General features: G+C 34.7%; 1 protein-coding gene across 2 annotated transcripts in view; it reads right to left on the bottom strand.

The window, feature by feature from the left end:
• Window positions 1-19,898, bottom strand: part of RALGPS2 (Ral GEF with PH domain and SH3 binding motif 2) — a 169,814-nt gene that overhangs the window by 29,520 nt on the left and 120,396 nt on the right. For both annotated transcript variants that reach the window (XM_087438382.1, XM_087438386.1), the window contains exons 9-10: window positions 9,985-10,122; window positions 3,742-3,832 (exon numbers count right to left, since the gene is read on the bottom strand). In XM_087438382.1, coding sequence (XP_087294508.1) covers window positions 3,742-3,832; window positions 9,985-10,122 — 229 coding nt within the window. The remainder of the gene's footprint in view (window positions 1-3,741; window positions 3,833-9,984; window positions 10,123-19,898) is intronic.

The following is a 19,898-nucleotide window of genomic DNA, read 5'->3' as shown; positions in this document are numbered from 1 at the left end:
TAAATCAAAGTTTATTAGTTGGTACTTAAGTTCTTTTTAGGATAATATATCCAGTTTTGAGTTCCATGGCAAAAAGAGATTATGATTCCTATCAGTGGAAACTATTTCAGGAAACAGGATCTTAAAGTAGCTGCAGAAAATACTTCAGTGTAGTCCCTGAAGCCTATAATTATTAAGCATTTGTCTGAAAATTAATAAAGACTTTTTATTTTTTAGCATTCTACCAACTGGAATTTTTTTATGAAATTGCACAATACAGTACAAGTGACACTCATAATAAATCTATGATAGGTTCTTAACTTATTATTTCTCTGATCACCTAAGAGGGAATTATATATGATTATATTCCAATCAATTGACAGTATAAAATGCATGTACTGAAGAGATGTATGATTAACCAGAACTCTCTACTCTTTTTCTTTTTACAGAGCAGTTTACTTAAATTATTTGGTCTACAGACTATACTGAACTCATTCATTTGATAAATGGCTATTGAACACTGTGCTCTCAGCACTGAAATATAACAGACTAAGGCAGACATGGTGTCCCTGCCCTTCTGAAGCTTACAGTCTAGTAGGTGAAAGACAAAGAAGTAAACAAAATAACCACAATTTCCTAACGCAGAACCAAAATAGAAAGGAACAGAAAGAAAGTTATGGATGAATCACATTGCTATCAGTAGCAGCTGGTAACTGACAGCAGTATAAAAAGCAGAAGCATCTTAAAAAGCAGAGCAGTGAAGGCTAGTCAGAGTGTCAGCTGCCTGTACCATCACCAAAACACCATATAATAACACTGATGCTGATTCACTGAGAAAAGATATTATGAGTATCAAAATGAAATGACTTAGAAAGATTTTCATCCTGATTAAAACACACGCATGTAATCTGTAATATCTATACTGGCTGTCTATACAGATAAGTTACCAAAAACAGAGGCCTTTGGGTAAATGAAGTATCTTTCATCACAAAATCCATTTTTTTCTAACTAATAATTTTAATGACTATTATCTTAAAATGCTCCGATTTTCAACACATTTAACCAATAGGCTCATGCAATACGACTGTATCTTTAGAAAAAAATCTCTCTTCTCCAGTCTCCCATGTGATGCCCCAGCACCTTCAAATGACCTGTAGTTCCCCAAGTGCACACACTGTTTCCCACCCCATTCCTCTAATCATTCCATCCCCTGGAACGCCTTTCCTTACCCTTCATGTGGAGCTAACTCCTACTCACCTGGCAAGATTCAGCCTCAGGTGACACTGTCTCCTTAAGCAGTTCATGTTTCTTTTATCTTCATTTTTCCCACTTAAAGCTGAGTTAACGTCTCCCCTAACTATGTTCCTATAGCATATCTCTATTACGGTACTATTCGAACTGTTTTGTAATCATTTGTTTTGTGGATGTGTCTTGCATTAGACTGAGCTTCTTAAGGGCAAGAACAAAATCTTATTTTTGCAATCCCAGCAACTAGCACAATAACTCACCTACAGCAAAAGCTTAATAAATATTTGTTAAATGAATATAATGAGAAAGCTCCTCTGGTTCTAGCTATTCATGAAAACAAAAACAAATATAATAGCATCAGTTTTCCTACAAAAATGAAGGTATCTTATAATATGTCAGTTTACAGAGAGTTAAAAATACTTAACGGCTTAAATGGCCAATGCTATCCTTTTAGCAAAGTAAAAATATGCTTAAACACTTCAGTACACTTTTACTATAGTCATTAAAAATTTACCTTCCTCTACAATTGTGCAACAATTTCTTAGACTTCACTTCTATTTAATACTTAAATTTCAACTTCTTTTAAATCTAATAAGTTTCCTGAGCCAGAGAGAGAAAATTTTAATAGCTACTTACTCATATTTTGAGTTTTAAGATACTCTTCTATACCTCACTGGACAAAATGTGAGTGTTTTGTGCTACGTAAGTAATTAGAGAGATGGGAGAAATAGTGGTAAATATAAAATACAGACCATCAAACTCAAGAAGTTTACAACCGAGGGCAACAAAAGATTTGTGAAATAATTCCAGCCTTAAAAAGCTGATCCACTGACCTCATACATTTTTTTTTTTTTCTGGCCAGGAAGATTGGCCCTGAGCTAATACCTGTCGCCAACCTTCCTCTTTTCGCTTGAGGAAGATTGTCGCTGAGCTAACATCTGTGCCAATCTTTCTCTACTTTGTATATGGGATGCCGCCACAGCACGTAGGTCCGTGCCCGGGATCCAAACCTGTGAATCCCGGGCCACCAAAGCGGAACACGCGAACTTAACCACTATGCCACTGGGCCAGCCCCGCCCTCATACATTTTCAAATGAATTACCAGGTAAAAACTTTCTGTAAAATAAAAATTGAAATAGAAATACGAAGTGGTAATATATATGGTGTGGGGGAGGAGATGGCAATACAAGTGTTCTCCAATATTAATAAAATTTTAGATACATTTAAGCATATAGCCAGAGCTTCTTAATATATCTAATATTTGAAGGCAACTTATTTCTAGTTGTTTTCCAGAATTTCTAGCCTTTTATTGGTACTTATTCTGTTCTGCAGAATTCTTTAAAAAATCGCTGACATTTATGGGACAAGGAAGTTGATAAACACTATCATACAAGAAAAAAATTTTAAATAATGCATTAATATTGAAAAATAACCTAGTCTTACACTTGGTAAATTTTTAAAGTATGATCCTCTATTGGAAAAAATATTTGTGGAAGACACAAAGTTAAATTTGAAAGCTTGGGAACAACTGGCATAATAAAGCTGAGTAAAAAAAATTTTTTTTAAATTAACGAAGCTAAAAGAAAAATGAAAAGCCTCAAGAGAAATAAGCTCTTTATCATCCCATCTTTAGGAAAAAGTTATCATGTACAGCATACTACTGAAAAATAAAAAGGGTTAGGGGCTGGCCCGGTGGCGCAGTGGTCGAGTTCGCATGCTCCGTTTTGGTGGTCCGGGTTTCGCAGGTTTGGATCCTGGGCGCAGACCTACACACCACTCATTAAGCCATGCTGTGGTGGCATCCCATATACAAAATAGAGGAAGATTGGCAAAGATGTTAGCTCAGGGCCAATCTTCCTCACCAAAAAATATATACATATATATATATAAAAATAAAAAGGGTTAATAATTCAAAAATTCCTCCCACTTTGGGCAGTACTGTGTATAAGGAGAAGGAAATGGATATCAGCTATTTTAAAAGTGATTTTTAAAATCCTTAATAAAGGACTTGCTGTAATAGAGGAAAGGGTTGAGTGTGGTGTTACTTTGGAAAAATGTGTCTCTGACTCAGAGGCAAGAAGGTTCAATAGTCTCTCAATCTACAAAAACAATTGAAAACAAGTTCAAAGATGTGTCAAAAATTACCAGTGAAAAACGAGTAATTTTTCTATTTGTAGATCATTTCATTAATTTTTCAGTCTATTAAAAGATAAATTACCATAAAGACTCAGTGCTTGAATATAGAGGGAAAGGAAGAAATTTAAACTAGAACTATCAAACATCAGCTCTCAACAACTTGAGAAAGATGAAATACTTTTTAATAAAAGATCAGACGAGGTATTTTTTTATATGGGCTCAATTGTACTAAGTTATTAAAAAGAAACACATGTAAATACATGTAAATGTATTAGGCACTTGTATGACACGATGTAGGATTTAGATGTTTAAATATGGGGATGAAAGCATGCAGGACAGGACCAAGTCATACAAACCACTTTTGAAGATCCAACCTACTTGTAATTATCATCTTCCACAAACTTTTGTAGTTCTTCTATATATTGAACAGAGTTCAGATATTTTTGGACATGAGGCAACATGGGAATATCTAGGCAAAACATGACAAATAATTAATTATCTGATAAAGTATATCTTTATTAGAATTTTAAAAGTTAAGCTGAAAAAAATATATTTAAAGGTAAATTAAGGCCACATGGCACCAAAATTTAAATTAAATCTAGAAGAACATTACTGAGGTAAATTTTATTTAATGTAAAACTGAAGGTAATTTAGAAAATTACAGCTGCATGCTGTTTGTATAAAAAAAAAAGCTCCATTTACAAAGTCTCATACATTTGAGAAATTTCATAGAAAAAAAATCAGAGACTTCATTATGATTTATATTCAAATCTCATCTAAACACAAGATGTAAGGGCAGTTATTATTATTTTTTACAGAAGCCTGGCTGCCATTTGTAAATATGTATTTTCCTCCCTTACTTAGAAATTGCAAATAAAATTAACATTACAATTTGGTGTTATGTTAAAAAAATTTGAGAAAAGGAAAAAAATAAGAGATTATTTGATTTAACTTTCAGTAAGATTCTCCCCCTCCCATCCCACACACTTTTAGGAAGTTTTTGAGGTTTTCTTAAAAGTATACAGATGCATGTAAGTAAAGTTAGCTTTAAGATAAATTTATTTTAAACAAATCAGATAATGTAAACTTTTTAACACCACATGTATTATATATCAACAGCCTATCTTTATTCTCTATCAAATTGGAAGTATCTAAACATTTTAAAACATTAAAAAAAACCCACCAAAACCCTTTTCTAATCATTTGGGCTTTTGTAAGCTCTTTCTACATTTGTGTTTCCATAAAATACATCTTAGACCAAAATTGGTTATTTCCTCATTATCAGGCTCAAGAAAGCTAGTCAATTGTTACTGGGATCAAGGGTCTCGGCTCCTTCCCTAACTGAAAAATATGAGAACTATTTACACAATAGACCAGGAGATCAAATGAGATGAACAGAAAATAATTTTGCAAATTATGTTAGCAAAGTTGCTACAAAATGGCAGAAGAGCAAAAGATAAAACTTAAAATTTTTTTTTAAATTTAATTTTTTTTAATTGATGTCAATAGTTTATAACATTGCGAAATTTTGGTTGTACATTTTTGTTTGTCAATCACCATATACATGTCTCTTTTCACCTCTTGTGCCCATCCCCCACCCCCATTGCCCCTGGTAACCACAATACAGTTTTCTCTGTCCATGTGTTGGTTTATATTCCACATATGAGTGAGATCATGCGGTGTTTGTCTTTCTCTTTTTGGCTTATTTCACTTAACGTAATACTCTCCAGGTCCATCCATGTTGTTGCAAATGGGACTATTTTGTCTTTTTTTATGGCTGAGTAGTATTCCATTGTATATATATACCACATCTTCTTCATCCAATCATCAGTCGAGGGACACGGGTGGCTTCCACTTCTCGGCTATAGTGAATAATGCTGCAATGAACATACGGGTGCATAAGCCTCTTTGGATTGTTGATATCAGGTTCGTTGGACAGATTCCCAGTAGTGGGATAGCTGGATCATAGAGTATTTCTAGTTTTAATTTTTGAGGAATCTCCATACCATTTTCCATAGAGGCTGCACCAGTTTGCATTCCCACCAGCTGTGTATGAGGGTGGTTCCCGTTTCTCCACATCCTTTCCAACATTTGTTGTTTTTTGTCTTGGTGATTATAGCCATTCTAACAGGCGTGAGGTGATATTTTAGTGTTGTTTTGATTTGCATTTCCCTGATGATTAGTAATGTTAAACATCTTTTCATATGCCTATTGGCCATCTATATATCTTCTCTGGAGAAGTGTCTGTTCATTTCCTCTGCCCATTTTTTATCAGGTTGTTTTTTTGTAGTTCAGTTGTGTGAGTTCTTTATATATTATGGAGATTAACCCCTTGTCAGATATATGTTTTGCAAATATTTTCTCCCAGCTGGTGGGTTGTCTATTCATTTTGATCCTGGTTTCATTTGTCTTGTAGAAGCTCTTTAATCTGAAGTCCCACTTGCTTATATTTTCTTTAGTTTCCCTAATCTGAGTAGGCATGGCATCCGAAAAGATTCCTTTATGACCAATGTCAAATAGTGTGTTGCCTATATTTTCTTCTATGAGTTTTATAGTTTCAGGTCTCACCTTCAGGTCTTTGATCCATTTTGAGTTAATTTCTGTGAATGGCGACAGCAGATGGTCCACTCTCATTCTTTTGCATGTGGCTGTCCAGGTTTCCCAACATTATTTACTGAAGAGACTTTCCTTTCTCCATTGTATGTTCTTAGCTCCTTTGTCGAAAATTAGCTGTCTGTATATGTGTGGTTTTATTTCTGGGTTTTCAGTTCTGTTCCATTGATCTGTGTGTCTATTTTTGTACCAGTACCATGCTGTTTTGATTACTATTGCTTTGTAGTATGTTTTGAAGTCAGGGATTGTGATGCCTCCAGCTTTGTTTTTTTTTCTTAGGATTGTTTTAGCTATTTGGGGTCTTTTGTTGCCCTATATGAATTTTAGTATTCTTTTTTCTATTTCTGTGAAGAATGTCATTGGGATTCTGATTGGGATTGCGTTGAATCTGGAGATTGCTTTAGGTAATACAGACCTTTTAACTATGTTTACTCTTCCAATCCACATGCATAGGATATCTTTCCATTTCTGTATGTCATCATCAATTTCTTTCAATAACGTCTTGTAGTTTTCATTGTATAGGTCTTTCACCTCCTTGCTAAGATTTATTCCTAGGTATTTTATTCTTTTTGATGTAATTGTAAATGGTATTATCATTTTGAGCTCTCTTTCTGTTAGTTCGTTATTAGCATACAGAAATGCAATTGATTTTTGTAGATTGATTTTGTATGCTGTGACTCTGCTGTAGTTGTTGATTATTTATAATAGTTTTCCAATGGATTCTTTAGGGTTTCCTATATATAAAATCATGTAGTCTGCAAATAGTGAGAGTTTCACTTCTTCATTACCTATTTGGATTCCTTATATTCCTTTTTCTTGCCTAATTGCTCTGGCCAAAACCTCCAGTACTACGTTGAATAAGAGTGGCGAGAATGGGCAGCCTTGTCTCGTTCCTGATCTCAGAGGAATGGCTTTCAGACTTTCCCCATTGAGTATGATGCTGGCTGTGGGTTTGTCCTAAATCGCCTTTATTATGTTGAGGTATTTTCCTTCGATACCCATTTTGTTGAGAGTTTTTATCATAAATGGATGTTAGATCTTGTCAAATGCCTTCTCTGCATCTATTGAGATGACCATGTGGTTTTTATTCCTCGTTTTGTTGATGTGGTGTATCACGTTGATTGATTTGTGGATGTTGAACCATCCCTGTGTCCCTGGTATAAATCCCACTTGATCATGGTGTATGATCTTTTTAATGTATCACTGTATTCGGTTTGCCAATATTTTGTTGAGGATTTTTGCATTTATGTTCATCAGCGATACTGGCCTGTAATTTTCCTTCTTTGTACTGTCTTTGTCTGGCTTTGGTATCAGGGTGATGGTGGCCTTGTAGAATGAGTTAGGAAGTGTTCCATCTTCCTCTATTTTTTGGACTAGTTTGAGAAGGATGGGTATTAAACCTTCTTTGAATGTTTGGTAAAATACACAGGGGAAGCCATCTGGTCCTGGACTTTTATTTTTTGGGAGGTTTTTGATTACTATTTGAATCTCCTTACTTGTAATCGGTCTACTCAGATTCTCTATTTCTTCTTGGTTCCTTTTTGGAGGTTGTATGAGTCTAAGAATTTATCTATTTCTTCCAGATTGTCCAATTTGTTGGCATATAGTTTCTCATAGTATTCTTTTATAACCCTTTGTATTTCCATGGTATCCATTGTAATTTCTCCTCTTTCATTTCTAATTTTATTTATTTGAGCCTTTTCTCTTTTTTTCTTAGGAAGTCTGGCTAAGGGGTTGTCAATTTTGTTTATCTTCTCAAAGAACCAACTCTTTGTTTCATTAATCCTTCGTACTGTTTTTTTGGTCTCAATTTCATTTATTTCTGCTCTAATTTTTATTATTTCTCTCCTGCTGACTTCGGGCTTTGTTTGTTCTTCTTTTTCTAGTTCTGTTAGGTGTAATTTAAGGTTGCTTATTTGGGTTTTTTCTTGTTTGTTAAGGTGGGCCTGTATTTCCCTCTCAGGACCGCTTTTGCTGCATCCCATATGAGTTGTTATGGCATATTTTCATTTTTGTTTGTTTCCAGATATTTTTTGATTTCTTTTTTAATTTCATCAATGATCCATTGGTTGTTCAGTAGCATGTTGTTTAATCTCCACACCATTGTCACTTTCCCAGTTTTATTCTTGTAGTTGATTTCCAGTTTCATAGCATTATGGTCTGAAAAGATGCTTGTTATGATTTTAATCTTCTTAAATTTATTGAGGCTTGCCTTATTTCCCAACGTATGGTCTGTCCTTGAGAATGTTCCATTTGCCCTTGAGAAGAATGTGTAATCTGCCGTGTTTAGATGGAGTGCTCTGTATGTCTACTAGGTCCGTCTCGTCCAGCTTTTCATTTAAGTCCACTGTTTCTTTATTGACTTTTTGTCTGGATGATCTATCCGTTGATGTAAGTGGGGTATTAAGATCCCCTACTATTATGGTGTTGTTGTTATTATCTCCTTTTAGGTTTGTTAGTAGTTGTTTTATGTACTTTGGTGCTCCTATGTTGGGTGCATATATATTTATAATTGTTATGTCTTCTTGGTGGAGTGTGTCCCTTTTATCATCATATATTGCCCCTCTTTGTCTCTCTTAACCTGTTTTATCTTGAAGTCTACTTCGTCTGATATGAGTATGGCAACACCTGCTTTCTTTTGTTTGCCAATAGCTTGGAGTATTGTCTTCCATCCTGTCACTCTGAGCCTGTGCTTGTCTTTTTTTTTTTTTTTTTTAAAGATTTTATTTATTTATTTATTTATTCCCCCCAAAGCCCCAGTAGATAGCCGTATGTCATAGCTGCACGTCCTTCTAGTTGCTGTATGTGGGACGTGGCCTCAGCATGGCTGGAGAAGCGGTGCGCGCCTGAGATCCAAACCCAGGCCGCCAGCAGCGGAGCGCGCGCACTTAACCGCTAAGCCACAGGGCCGGCCCTAGCCTGTGCTTGTCTTTAGAGCTGAGATGTGTTTCCTGGAGGCAGCATATTGTTGGGTCTTGCTTTTTAATCCATTCTGCCACTCTGTGTCTTTTGATTGGAAAGTTCAATCTATTTACATTTAGAGTAATTATTGATATATGAGGGCTTAATGTTGCTGTTTTGTCACTTATTTTCCAGTTCTTTTGCATTTCCTTTGTTTCTTGTCCCATGTGTTTCGGACTGCCCATTCAGTTTGGTTGTTCTGTCTTATGATTCTTTTAGTTTTCTCTTTATTTATCATATGTGATTTTGTTCTGATTATTTGTTTAGTGGTTACCTTGAGGTTTGTATAAAAAATCTTGTGTATGAGATAGTCCATTATCTGATGGTCTCTTATTTCCTTATACTAAGTCAATTTGATCTCTTTCTCATCTCTTTCCTCTTCCTCTTCTAAGTTATTCTTGTCATAACTTAGTCTATCTTGTGTTGTGGGTGTGTGTTTAAAGTGATGAGGTTATATTTATTTTTGGTGATTTTCTTCCTTTGATCTTTGATTTTGGTATTTAAGTGGTTGCTAACCTATTCCGGTAAAGATCTACTATTTTTCTGATTTTGTCTACCTATTTTTATCCTTGCTCCAACCTTTGTATTCCCTTTCTCTTCTTTTTTTCAGGCCTGAGGGCCTTCTTGAGCATTTCTTGTAGTGGGGGTCTCATGGCCATGAACTCCCTTAGCTTTTGTTTATCTGGGAAAGTTATTATTTCTCCACTATATTTAAAGGATATTTTCGCTGGATAGAGTATTCTCAGCTGAAAGTTTTTGTCTTTCAGTATTTTGAATATATCATTCTAGTCTCTCCTAGCCTGTAAAGTTTCTGTTGAGAAAAAACTTAAAATTTTAAATATTAAATACTCCAATTTCTTAAAAGCAAGATCTTAAACAAGATGCTAAAATCTAAACAGTGAAATAAAACAATTATTTTCCTTTATGTTAGGATGGATGTAAGAAACTGATGTTCCCTACTGTGTGAAAAGTGGCCATCAACGTGTGTAAATGAATCAACAGAATCACAGCAGGATAATGGCTTAGCATTATCACCCAGAAACTTACCATATTCACATGACTGCTGTAAATCAGAAATTATTCGAAGGATGTTATTCATCAAATTTGATCTTTGCTCATTTTCTAGAATGCTGCCAGTTGATGGGTATGCTGAATCAATGTATGTTAAATCTGACAAATAGATACCTGAAATGAAATTAGATAAATAAGTGTTTTCCTACTTGTAGCTTGGAAGAGTATGACGAAGTGAAGGAGGAAAAAAAAGCTAGTTTATAGCTCTATTTCAATATAAGCCATATTTAGAATACACTGTTACTAATACACTACAGCCTTGTTAAAACGTGACCACTGAGACCTAGATTTCTGTAGAGTTGCAGTCAGACACGTAAATAATATATGCTTTTTATAAATGTCTTCTTACGACAACACTTCAGGGTATGGTTTGAGGCTGGAGTTAGAAACTCCAGTACCTATGGGACCTAATGGAAAGAAGCTGAGCTCTTGAACTGGCTGAGCCTCTGACTAGCTGGGTATAACGGAGACGGTTATTTTAATTTCTGAACCTCAGTTTTTATGTCTACATAACTAGTACCTATTTTCCAAGTTGTGGTATAGCCTGAAGAAGTTAAGTTAGCCAGCCTAGCCAGTACCTGGCTAAGGTAGTTATTTAATATTAGTTCTAAACCCGCTTGCCTTGAGTTGATAACCATCATTTGAGTCTTAACTACTACTTTGAAAATTGTCTCATTCTGGTAGAAATGTCTTGTTTTAAAAAAATAATATTGTTGTACTAGTTCTGGATATGCAAGATCACTTACTTAAAAATACATCCTGAGTTTACTACGCGTATGTAAAGTTTACCATGCACAACTATTGCTGGAGAGAAAAATACACTTTCCTACTTTTACCTCATTATTCCATTTTCATGAACTCTCAGGGCAAATGCAACCAAAATGATGTACCCACCGTCTTCCAAATAAGCCCTGTGTTTTTTCCTCACGCCATTTCTTCCATTTTGAATGTTTCCTAGACTCATCTCTGCCCATCTACGTTATATCTTATACCCAGTTCAGTGTCAGTTGTTCTTTAGTTTTCTCATATATTCAAAGAAAGGAGTTTAGAAACTCTCTTTAACCCCCTCTTTTCATAGGTGAAGAATCTGAGGTCCACAGATATTAAAGGATGTGTCTAATGCCATGTGAACTGTTAGTGATAGAGTTGGATCTTAGAGGTTTCACTTGTACCCCAAGTATTTTTTTGTTACACTGTTATAAACTTATACATTATCTATACCATTCACTTGATAATTCTGACTTTATAATCTCTTCAGTTATTTAAACTTTCTCCTATTTATATCTTATCTGTTCAAGACTATAAACTCATTTAAGGCAGTTGCTCTATCTTGTACTCTAAGAAAATGAAAAATCCTGTGCAGTGTTTTGACAACAGGGTGTTTAATACATCATAAAAGGTTGGCATGGCAATCTTTTTACTCAACCTAGTATCATTCCTTTTCCATTCAGTAAATCTTTACAAGTATGCTTTAAGCTGCCTATCATAAATACTTCTTTTTCTTCAGAGACTCTCAACTTTTTTTATGACTTCAAGTGAACCTACAGCTCCTCTCCTTTTTCTCCAATCTCAGAGGAAGAAGAATCCCTTTCTTTCCAAATCTAAATTGTGATTTGAATGTAATTGCTATTGCCTCCTTTAAAACATCCACTGTTGCCTCCACTATCACTTACCTTCTACTGGCTCCTTTCCCAGAGCCAGTGCACACACTCAAAGCCCCTCTGTTTAAGAAAACAAAATCACAACCCTTCCTTCAAATCTGATCTCCTCCCCAACATAAGACCTTTGCCTCTCTTCCTTCAACAAACACCTTGAAAGAGAAACACAGACTAGTACACTTACTTATTTTAGCCTTCATTCTACTTTTAATGCAATATTTGATACACATAAAAGTTTACATGTGTCAGGAAAAAATTGTGATAGACTCTGAAATAGGCAAAAAACATTACCAGGTGTCCTGTCTCCAGTGCATCCTTTTGGCCCTTTTGAGCTATTTTACAACTCTGCAAGTTGGTGAAAAACTAGTAATAATACCCATTCTTGTCCATGAAAATGCCAATGAATTATGTCCAGTGGGATGATTCTGATTACTGCCCTGTGGATGTTGACCAATTTTGCAACTATTTGTAAATTCATTTCAGCAATCCTGATTGCCTATATATATGTGTGGCACTTTGAATTCTCCCTTGAAATGACTGTAAGATCTTGCTGATTCCCTTGTAAATTTAATGATTTAAATAAAACCTTTAAGATGTGTTTATTTTGTATTGGTGTGAGAATCATGATTTTATCTTTTAAGAAATCATATTCTAACATATGTAATATCAGTTATTAACAAACAACATAATAAAAATTTGTGAATGACCAGTCAATTTAAGAACTACAACATCACCACTACTGTTGCATCATCTATATGCTCCTTCCCTGTCATCTCCTTGCCTCCTGTCCATAGGTAACCGCTATTCTGAATTTTAAGATTATTCTCTTGTGTTTTTGAAGACATATGTCTGTATTCTTGAATAATGTATTATTTACTTTTGCTTATTTTTGAGCTTTAAAAAAAAAAAATGTATATATATATTTTTTGTGAGGAGATCAGCCCTGTGCTAACATCTGCCAATCCTCCTCTTTTTTTGCTGAGGAAGACTGGCCCTTGGCTAACATCTGTGCCCATCTTCCTCCACTTTATATGGGATGCCGCCACAGCATGGCCTGCCAAGCAGTGCATCGGTGCGCGCCCGGGATCTGAACCGGCGAACACTGGGTCGCCGCAGCGGAGCGCGCGCACTTAACCTCTTGCGCCACCGGGCTGGCCCCTAAAAAAACATTTTATGTATATGTGATTAAATTAAATGATATCAGTAAAGTTGGAACAGGTACAGGATAAGTGATTTATAAATGTTAGTTAAATTTTTAAAAATATGGTCTTCTGCGAGTGCTTTGTTTCACTATTTGGTTTCTAAGACTTATTCATGTTGTTTACTATAGCTGTAGCTATAGTTCCTTAAATTGAGAATAAACTAATATGTAACCATATCACAACTTACTTATTCATTTTATTTGACAGACTTCTGAGTTACTTTCCCTCTCCCTCCATGTTGCTGTAGACATTCTTGTACATGTCTCTTGGTACAAAGGTACAAGAATTTCTCTAGGATATGTATACACACATATGGTATACTAATGTTCAATTTACAAGACAGTACCACACTGCTTTTCAAATCTGTATCAATTCACACTTCCACTGATTGTATATAAGTTTCTACTGATCCACACTTGTGCTAACACTTGACATTATCAGTGTTTTTAATTTTTGCCAATCTTGTGAGTATAAAATATCTCGCGTTTTAATTTTTATTTCCTTGATTAGTAATGAGGTTAAGTATTTATATTTCTATGAAATGTCTTTTGTCCATTGTTTTCTCTGGGTTGTCGTTTTCTTGTTGACTTCTAATTTCTTAGTATATTGTAGGAACTAATCCGTTTGGCAGTTAAATTTTATCCAGTCACTCTTCAACCCACTATATAATCTGAAAGCCGTATTTATCTCGCTGCTGAAACTTATTCTGGCAAAGGCATAAGTGACCTCCTCATTATTAAATCTTTAAACATCTCTCTTGGTCTCCTCCTCCTGCTTAATCTCTCTAGAGTACTTTTACCATTCCCTTCGTTCTTGGTCTTGACTGGCTTGAACCTTCCTAGCATCCCGCCTCCCTCCATTCTTTCTTTTCCTCATGTTCCCTGGAAGCTGGTATTCCCCATGGTTCTGTCAATACTCTTCTTACTCTACATGTACTTTTTCTGGATTGTCTTACTTCTGTAGCTTCAACTATCACCTAATTGCTGGTGACTTTCCAAATCTCTCTATAGAACTGAGCTCCTGACTTTTATTTTCAGTTTAACATGCCAAACTAACCATTATTTGTCCCTAAACATCTGCCATTCTAACTTCCTACCTTGGTTAGCAATATTACTAATTGCTAAAGTTAGAAATCTCAAAATTGCTCAAGCAAAAAAGCTCAGGAGGAACTTAATCTCATATTTTTCCCAGATTAAGCTGTTAGCGAATACAACATCATCACTGAGTGATCAAATAATGTATTACATAATATAAATCAGAGGCTAGAAGTTGGCAGTCCATCTGTTTCAATGTTTTTAAAATCAAGAAATATTTAAATGACTCTTTTCCTAAAAAATGGAGAGATCTGGCAACAATGAGGTACACCTGGGAAGGGTGCAGATGTAACTATAAGGACGCCAGTTTGTTATAACCCTCATTTTCTTCTGTTATCTTAGTTCTGGTTTATGTCACTTATTTACATTTACCTGCCTCATTCTTGTGAGGATTTGTCTTTTATAGGCCCTTGAGTTTGCAACCCCTGGTATACCTACGTATGTCAGAGGAATTTAAAGAAATAATTCTGTGAAAAAGGTAAAAACTAAGCTGACTTGAAATAAAAGATGTGGATCGACAAACAGTTCATGGTAGAGCCCATCAGAAGGAGAAAAATAGCACAAGCTAAGGCAATGAGGAGGGGAAAGCACATGTTCATACAGAAAGTAGAAGCCCAAAATTTGTATCTAGAGCAGCAATCAGCAATTATACAATCTGATGAGAGACAGTGTGGCACAATGTTTTGGAGTTAGATTCAAATCCCAGTTCTACTACTTAATACTGAAGTACTAAGCCAAATCACTTAAGATGCCTGATCTGTGTGTCCTCAGCTACTGAGTTACTTAATCAACATTTCTTGATTTAATGAAATATAATTGCACAGCTGGTACTCAATTATTAATTCCCGCTCCAGCACCCTCATTTCACAGCAGGAGAACTGGGCCAGAGGTAAGTAAAGTGGCTTGTTTAAGTTCACATGGCCAGTGGGGGAGTCAGAACTCTTTTTTTCCCCACTCAGGCCAGGGTTACGTTTGCTGTTAGATCATAACATACCAACTAATAAGAATGACCTTATTCAGACAGGAGGGGTCATGTTGTAGAACAGGAGGAAGTGACATTATATAACACCATAATTTAAGTTTAAAAAGTATTCAATTTCTAAAAGAATTTTAGACATAGATTTCCACTTATTTTTAGTAATCATATATGAGCAGTTTTATCTTTAAAAACATTACACAGTAAGATATAACATATTACAACAACATCAAGTTTCTTACAATTTTAAAACCTTCTGAAATGGCAACTTAGTAAAATGTTTAAAAATTCTTCTAGGCTATAAAGAGTGTTACATTATTTAGGTGGCTGTCTCCTAACAAAGTCTAACTCTTGTTCTTTGTAACAAAAGACAAACTCATCAGCCTGCAACTACTTCTAAGTGAAGTTGAGTACTATTTTTTCAGTATTCAACTTAAAAGATCTCAGCCGGCAGACTAAAATGTTTGTTTTATAATTGCCCGCTGAACTATGATAGTTTGTTTCCAGATGGTGCCCTTCCTTCAACCTGCACACAGTCTCTCCTTGTTCGGAGCTATTCAACCTCCTGCTGATCCCACTACCCCCACCCCTATTTAAGGCCACAGAGAGGAAATCCTAAGGAGGAGATTTTCCCCCAGTCTCCAGCAAGTTTTTGGTGACGTAATAGGTGGGCTGAACTTCAGTCTACTGAGAAAGAGAGGGAATCACTATTCAAGGGTACTGTATACACAATCTGGGTCAGCTGCAGCTGGTTACTGCATTTCTCCATGTGGCAGACAGAGCAAAACCACAATGCTTTCTTTGCTGGATTAAAGACAGCCCACAGACCAGAACTTCCACTATACTACTTAAAATTACATAGGTGGCTTGTCAAATTCAATTGATGAGTGTTGTAAGAAGAAAAAGAAGTTCCTCATTACAGCTTGGATTCAACGGTCCAAAACAAAAATGCAGTTGCCATTAAAATCAGAGACGATCAAACTTCTACATTGATTTTTAAAAGCAAGAATAAGAGCAGCAAGTTTCTGGGTTTGCTTTATCAACAGATGCAAAAAGGTATTTTAATATTTCTTTTATTTAAAAATTCTATGTCAAATGCATAATTATTTTACATATGTAGTAGAAATTTCAAAATCTATTAAAGAATTTTGGAATTTCATCTGAAAAAGGTTTTTGTTTTGCAACTTGCTATAAAAACTGGTCATAATGTACTTTATGATGACTTTGTAATGTACATCATAATGATTTATGATGATTAACGCATTATTTGAGGTTCAATTTAATGATAAATTTAGTGCATATGCTTATAGATTGAGGCATATATGCTGGGTTTCTGAAAACAAGTGCTTTAGTGACCCTAGAAAGAAGTTTTAACAAGTAACATTAAATGTATAAGGTTTGTAGCACAGTAATTAAAAAAAAGGGGATACAAACTAAAGAAAACAGTTGTAAACATGATTAGTCTCTCCATGTACCTATAAAGATATAAAAATAACTGAAAGGCTTTGCAATAACACTTTAATTATAGTATAAGCAAATATTAAGCAGAAATCTTTGTAAACATTTAAGATAAATCTATAGTATTTCTTGCTAATACTCAAAATTTTAAATAGTTTTCCAGGTTTACATGTAACAGTAGTTTAACTTGAGTAACAGAAATTAAAACTGCTACAAGTATTTGAAAAAGCAAAGCTACTGATACATTAAAAAACCTAAAACCTTACAGATTAGAATTGAGGAGAAAATAAAATGTGATAGAAGTATTATGTAAGTTGTCAGCATTAACCATAGAAAATAAGAACCCAGAAGATACAATTACTTAAATACATTAATTAAAAGTCCAAAATTATATAGTATTTTTAGATAGAAATAACTTTGGTAACATACACAAGAGGTTTCTTTCAATATTCTATCTGGGGGCTTTGTTTAATTGTATTAAGAAAATTATTAAAAATAAAATTACTAGTTACCCACAGTAAGCTTTAACACCAAACACTTAAGTTTGTTATGATTTGGGGATCCCCTGTCCTTTTAAAAGATATTTTAAAGATATTATGGTAAGAATCTTCAACAAGCAAATAATGGTAAAGATAAGATCTCTTCAACTTTTACTTTCATGTCCTTTCCTTCAAGATTCACAACTCTAAATACTGGGAGGATCTCTGCTAAGCATATTTTACAAGAAATTCTGATAAAATTTCCAAGCAATACTAGATCTGAAATAATGTTATGTCTTGCTTTTTTCTTCTTTGCTTATGAAAAGTGCAGGACCTCATTAAACGTCAGTTCTTACTGAAGCCTTAGGCAAGCATTTACTCTGAAACCCAAATCACACAGATAACTATTTATCCCTGTCTTAAATATCTCTGCGGGATGAGATTGTTCTCAAGTCTCTTCCCAGAAAGTAATTCACATCTAAAAGTTCTTTATCTAAGGTATCTTCAGTGCTTTATAAATTTAAGTTCACTGCCTCATGCTGTTTTCAGTGCCTGACACAGCCAGTTAAATGCCTCTATGCGTTTACCATCTGAAAGGAAGTAAATCCTGACTTGTATTTCTTCTAGCTGGTAATGTAGCAACTTCCAAGAGAAAGAGTACCAATAAAATTAACCCAAAGCATGGAAGATTTTTTTTTCTAAAAACAACCAAGCAAAGACATAGATTTAAACTTAAATATACTGTAACCAATTTATAACATTCTCTTGGGACCTAGGAAAATTTTAACATATACAGAAAGGTTTTATGAGGTAACACAGATTTATGGATCTTTCACTTTTAAAACTGAACATATGTGGGAAAATATTAAACAAGAGAATGTTTTCAGAAAATGCAACAGTAAATGTATTTTTAAAACCAGTTCTTTAATCATGACGTAGCTAGTCTACTACTTAAGAAACGTGACTCCTTATTCTGCTTTAGGTGACAACGAGGTCATTACTTTTGTAAGGATAAGGGAATTGTATTTATTTTAAAAAATAAACTTTTAGTTGCCTCCTTTAAATACTAATTTAGGTCAGATTCTTATGGTAGACAGTGATTTATCTTATGACTTAACTGTATAGGAACTCACAAAGAGCCAAGGCAGAATATATCAAAAGGAAGCTACTGCTATTTTAATTTAGATTCATATTTTCACATTTTTGTTCTTCCATGACAACACTGATGCAAAGTCATAATAACAGTCTTGTATTACATGCTCTTAGTTCTATAAAAATCTGTCTGGAAGAAATATAAGCTGTTCAATCAGAATATTATTCATAAAATTCCACTTCTTTTGAAGTTTCATGGTACTTTCTGAATTTTCCTTGTTTAGGTAGCATATTTCACAGTAGATAATTATTTAAATAAAAATAATTTTAGGATCTAAAGTTTCCATCATTATTAAAGTGAAACAAGTGGATTTGAGAACTAGGTAAATTAACTATGTAGGAGAAATGCTGTACATTTACGCAGGAGGCTGATGGCTTCTATTTTAGTGTCCTCAGTTTTCCATGACTCCGCAGATATAACAAAAAATCTTTTATTGGTTTTTGGTATAGGCAACTCTAGTATAGTAAAAGGTCTTTTTTAAATAAAATAGATGACTCGTAAGGGCTAAATTTCCTACTGATGTCAGAAGACCAAGTATGAAAACAAAAAACTAAAAGTACTCATCCATGCTTGCTTCTCCCTATCAGTCAGCAATAGAAGGCCTCTGATATAAATATGGAATATTATTATGCTCATCCTTCCTATCTTGATTATGCTAATAAAAGAAAAATAATTCTCCACACTCCATCCATTCTTTGCTTTATTTTCATCACTCCATTTTGAAAACACTACTCATTTGAAAACACCAAAGTAAGGAGTTTTAGAAAGTAGTAGTCATCTTTATGACTACAGTTGAAGAGTCCATGTTTCATTTACATAACCTTTATTTTTGGGAGGGTTCATAATCACAAGTTAGACATGTAACTATCAACTGACAGAATACATTCGGAGGGAAAGGAATGACAGCAGAAAAGTCTGGGATATAAAAATGATGACAACAGAGCCTAACAAAAACGATCCACAAATACTTCTGCATAATTAAGTAATGGGTCAATGTAAAGAGATATAAACTAGGAAAAGACTAAAAAACAGGAAACACAATGTCAAGACTCCTCTGTAGCTATGACATGACTAGGATAAAAATCACAGGTCTAGAAAAGTTATGAGTAGAAGATCTGAATCCCATTTGAATGTTTTAGCTTCTCCAGGAATTTATTCCTTTGCAAAATGGCATACATTTACTTCACAGTCTTGTTATGAATGCGAACAGTTAACATGTGTTAATTAAGCATTGCATAACTATAAGGGATTGTTACATTGTTGGTGATAGAAAATGGGATAGAATATGTTGCCATATGATGCAGCAGTTAATGAAAAACATGAACTCTGGAATCTTCTGCCTGGGTTCAAATTCTGGCTCCATTTCTTAGAAGCTGTGTGACTGTGAGTAAGGTATTTAACTTCTGGATGCCAGTTTCTTCACCTGAAAATGAGGATCGTAATAATCTATCTCAGAGGGTTGTAGTTCTGAGAAGTAAATGATTTAATACATGTAAAGGTCTTAAAACAATGCCTGGCATTTAACAAGCACGCAATTAAATATGAACTATTGTTATTACTGTGTTGCTATTATTAATGGTAGACATAATCAACTTGGGACCTGGATTCTCAAATCAAAACACAAGTACTTGGGTGGAAAATGGGACAGAAAAGCTCTGTCTTTGTGTATCCACTGCCGTCCTTCAACAACAGCAGTCAGGAATCAGGTTTACAGAGTGGGAGGCTGGGCTCTACTACAACAGCTTGCTCTTGAAGCTGATGGAGTGATACATCTCACCCACTCACTGCTACTGCTTTAGGGAGATAACTGAAGAGAAAGGAAGAAGCTTTGGTTCTTGGAACTATTTCTAGTGTTTCTATAGAAATTGTA

Source organism: Ceratotherium simum, chromosome 2 (genome assembly GCF_057802395.1).
Source record: "Ceratotherium simum simum isolate JZ-2026a chromosome 2, ASM5780239v1, whole genome shotgun sequence".
NCBI classification, from domain to species: domain Eukaryota; kingdom Metazoa; phylum Chordata; class Mammalia; order Perissodactyla; family Rhinocerotidae; genus Ceratotherium; species Ceratotherium simum.
Note: the sequence above shows the minus strand (reverse complement) of the source record. Positions and strands in the feature narration are given on the sequence as shown.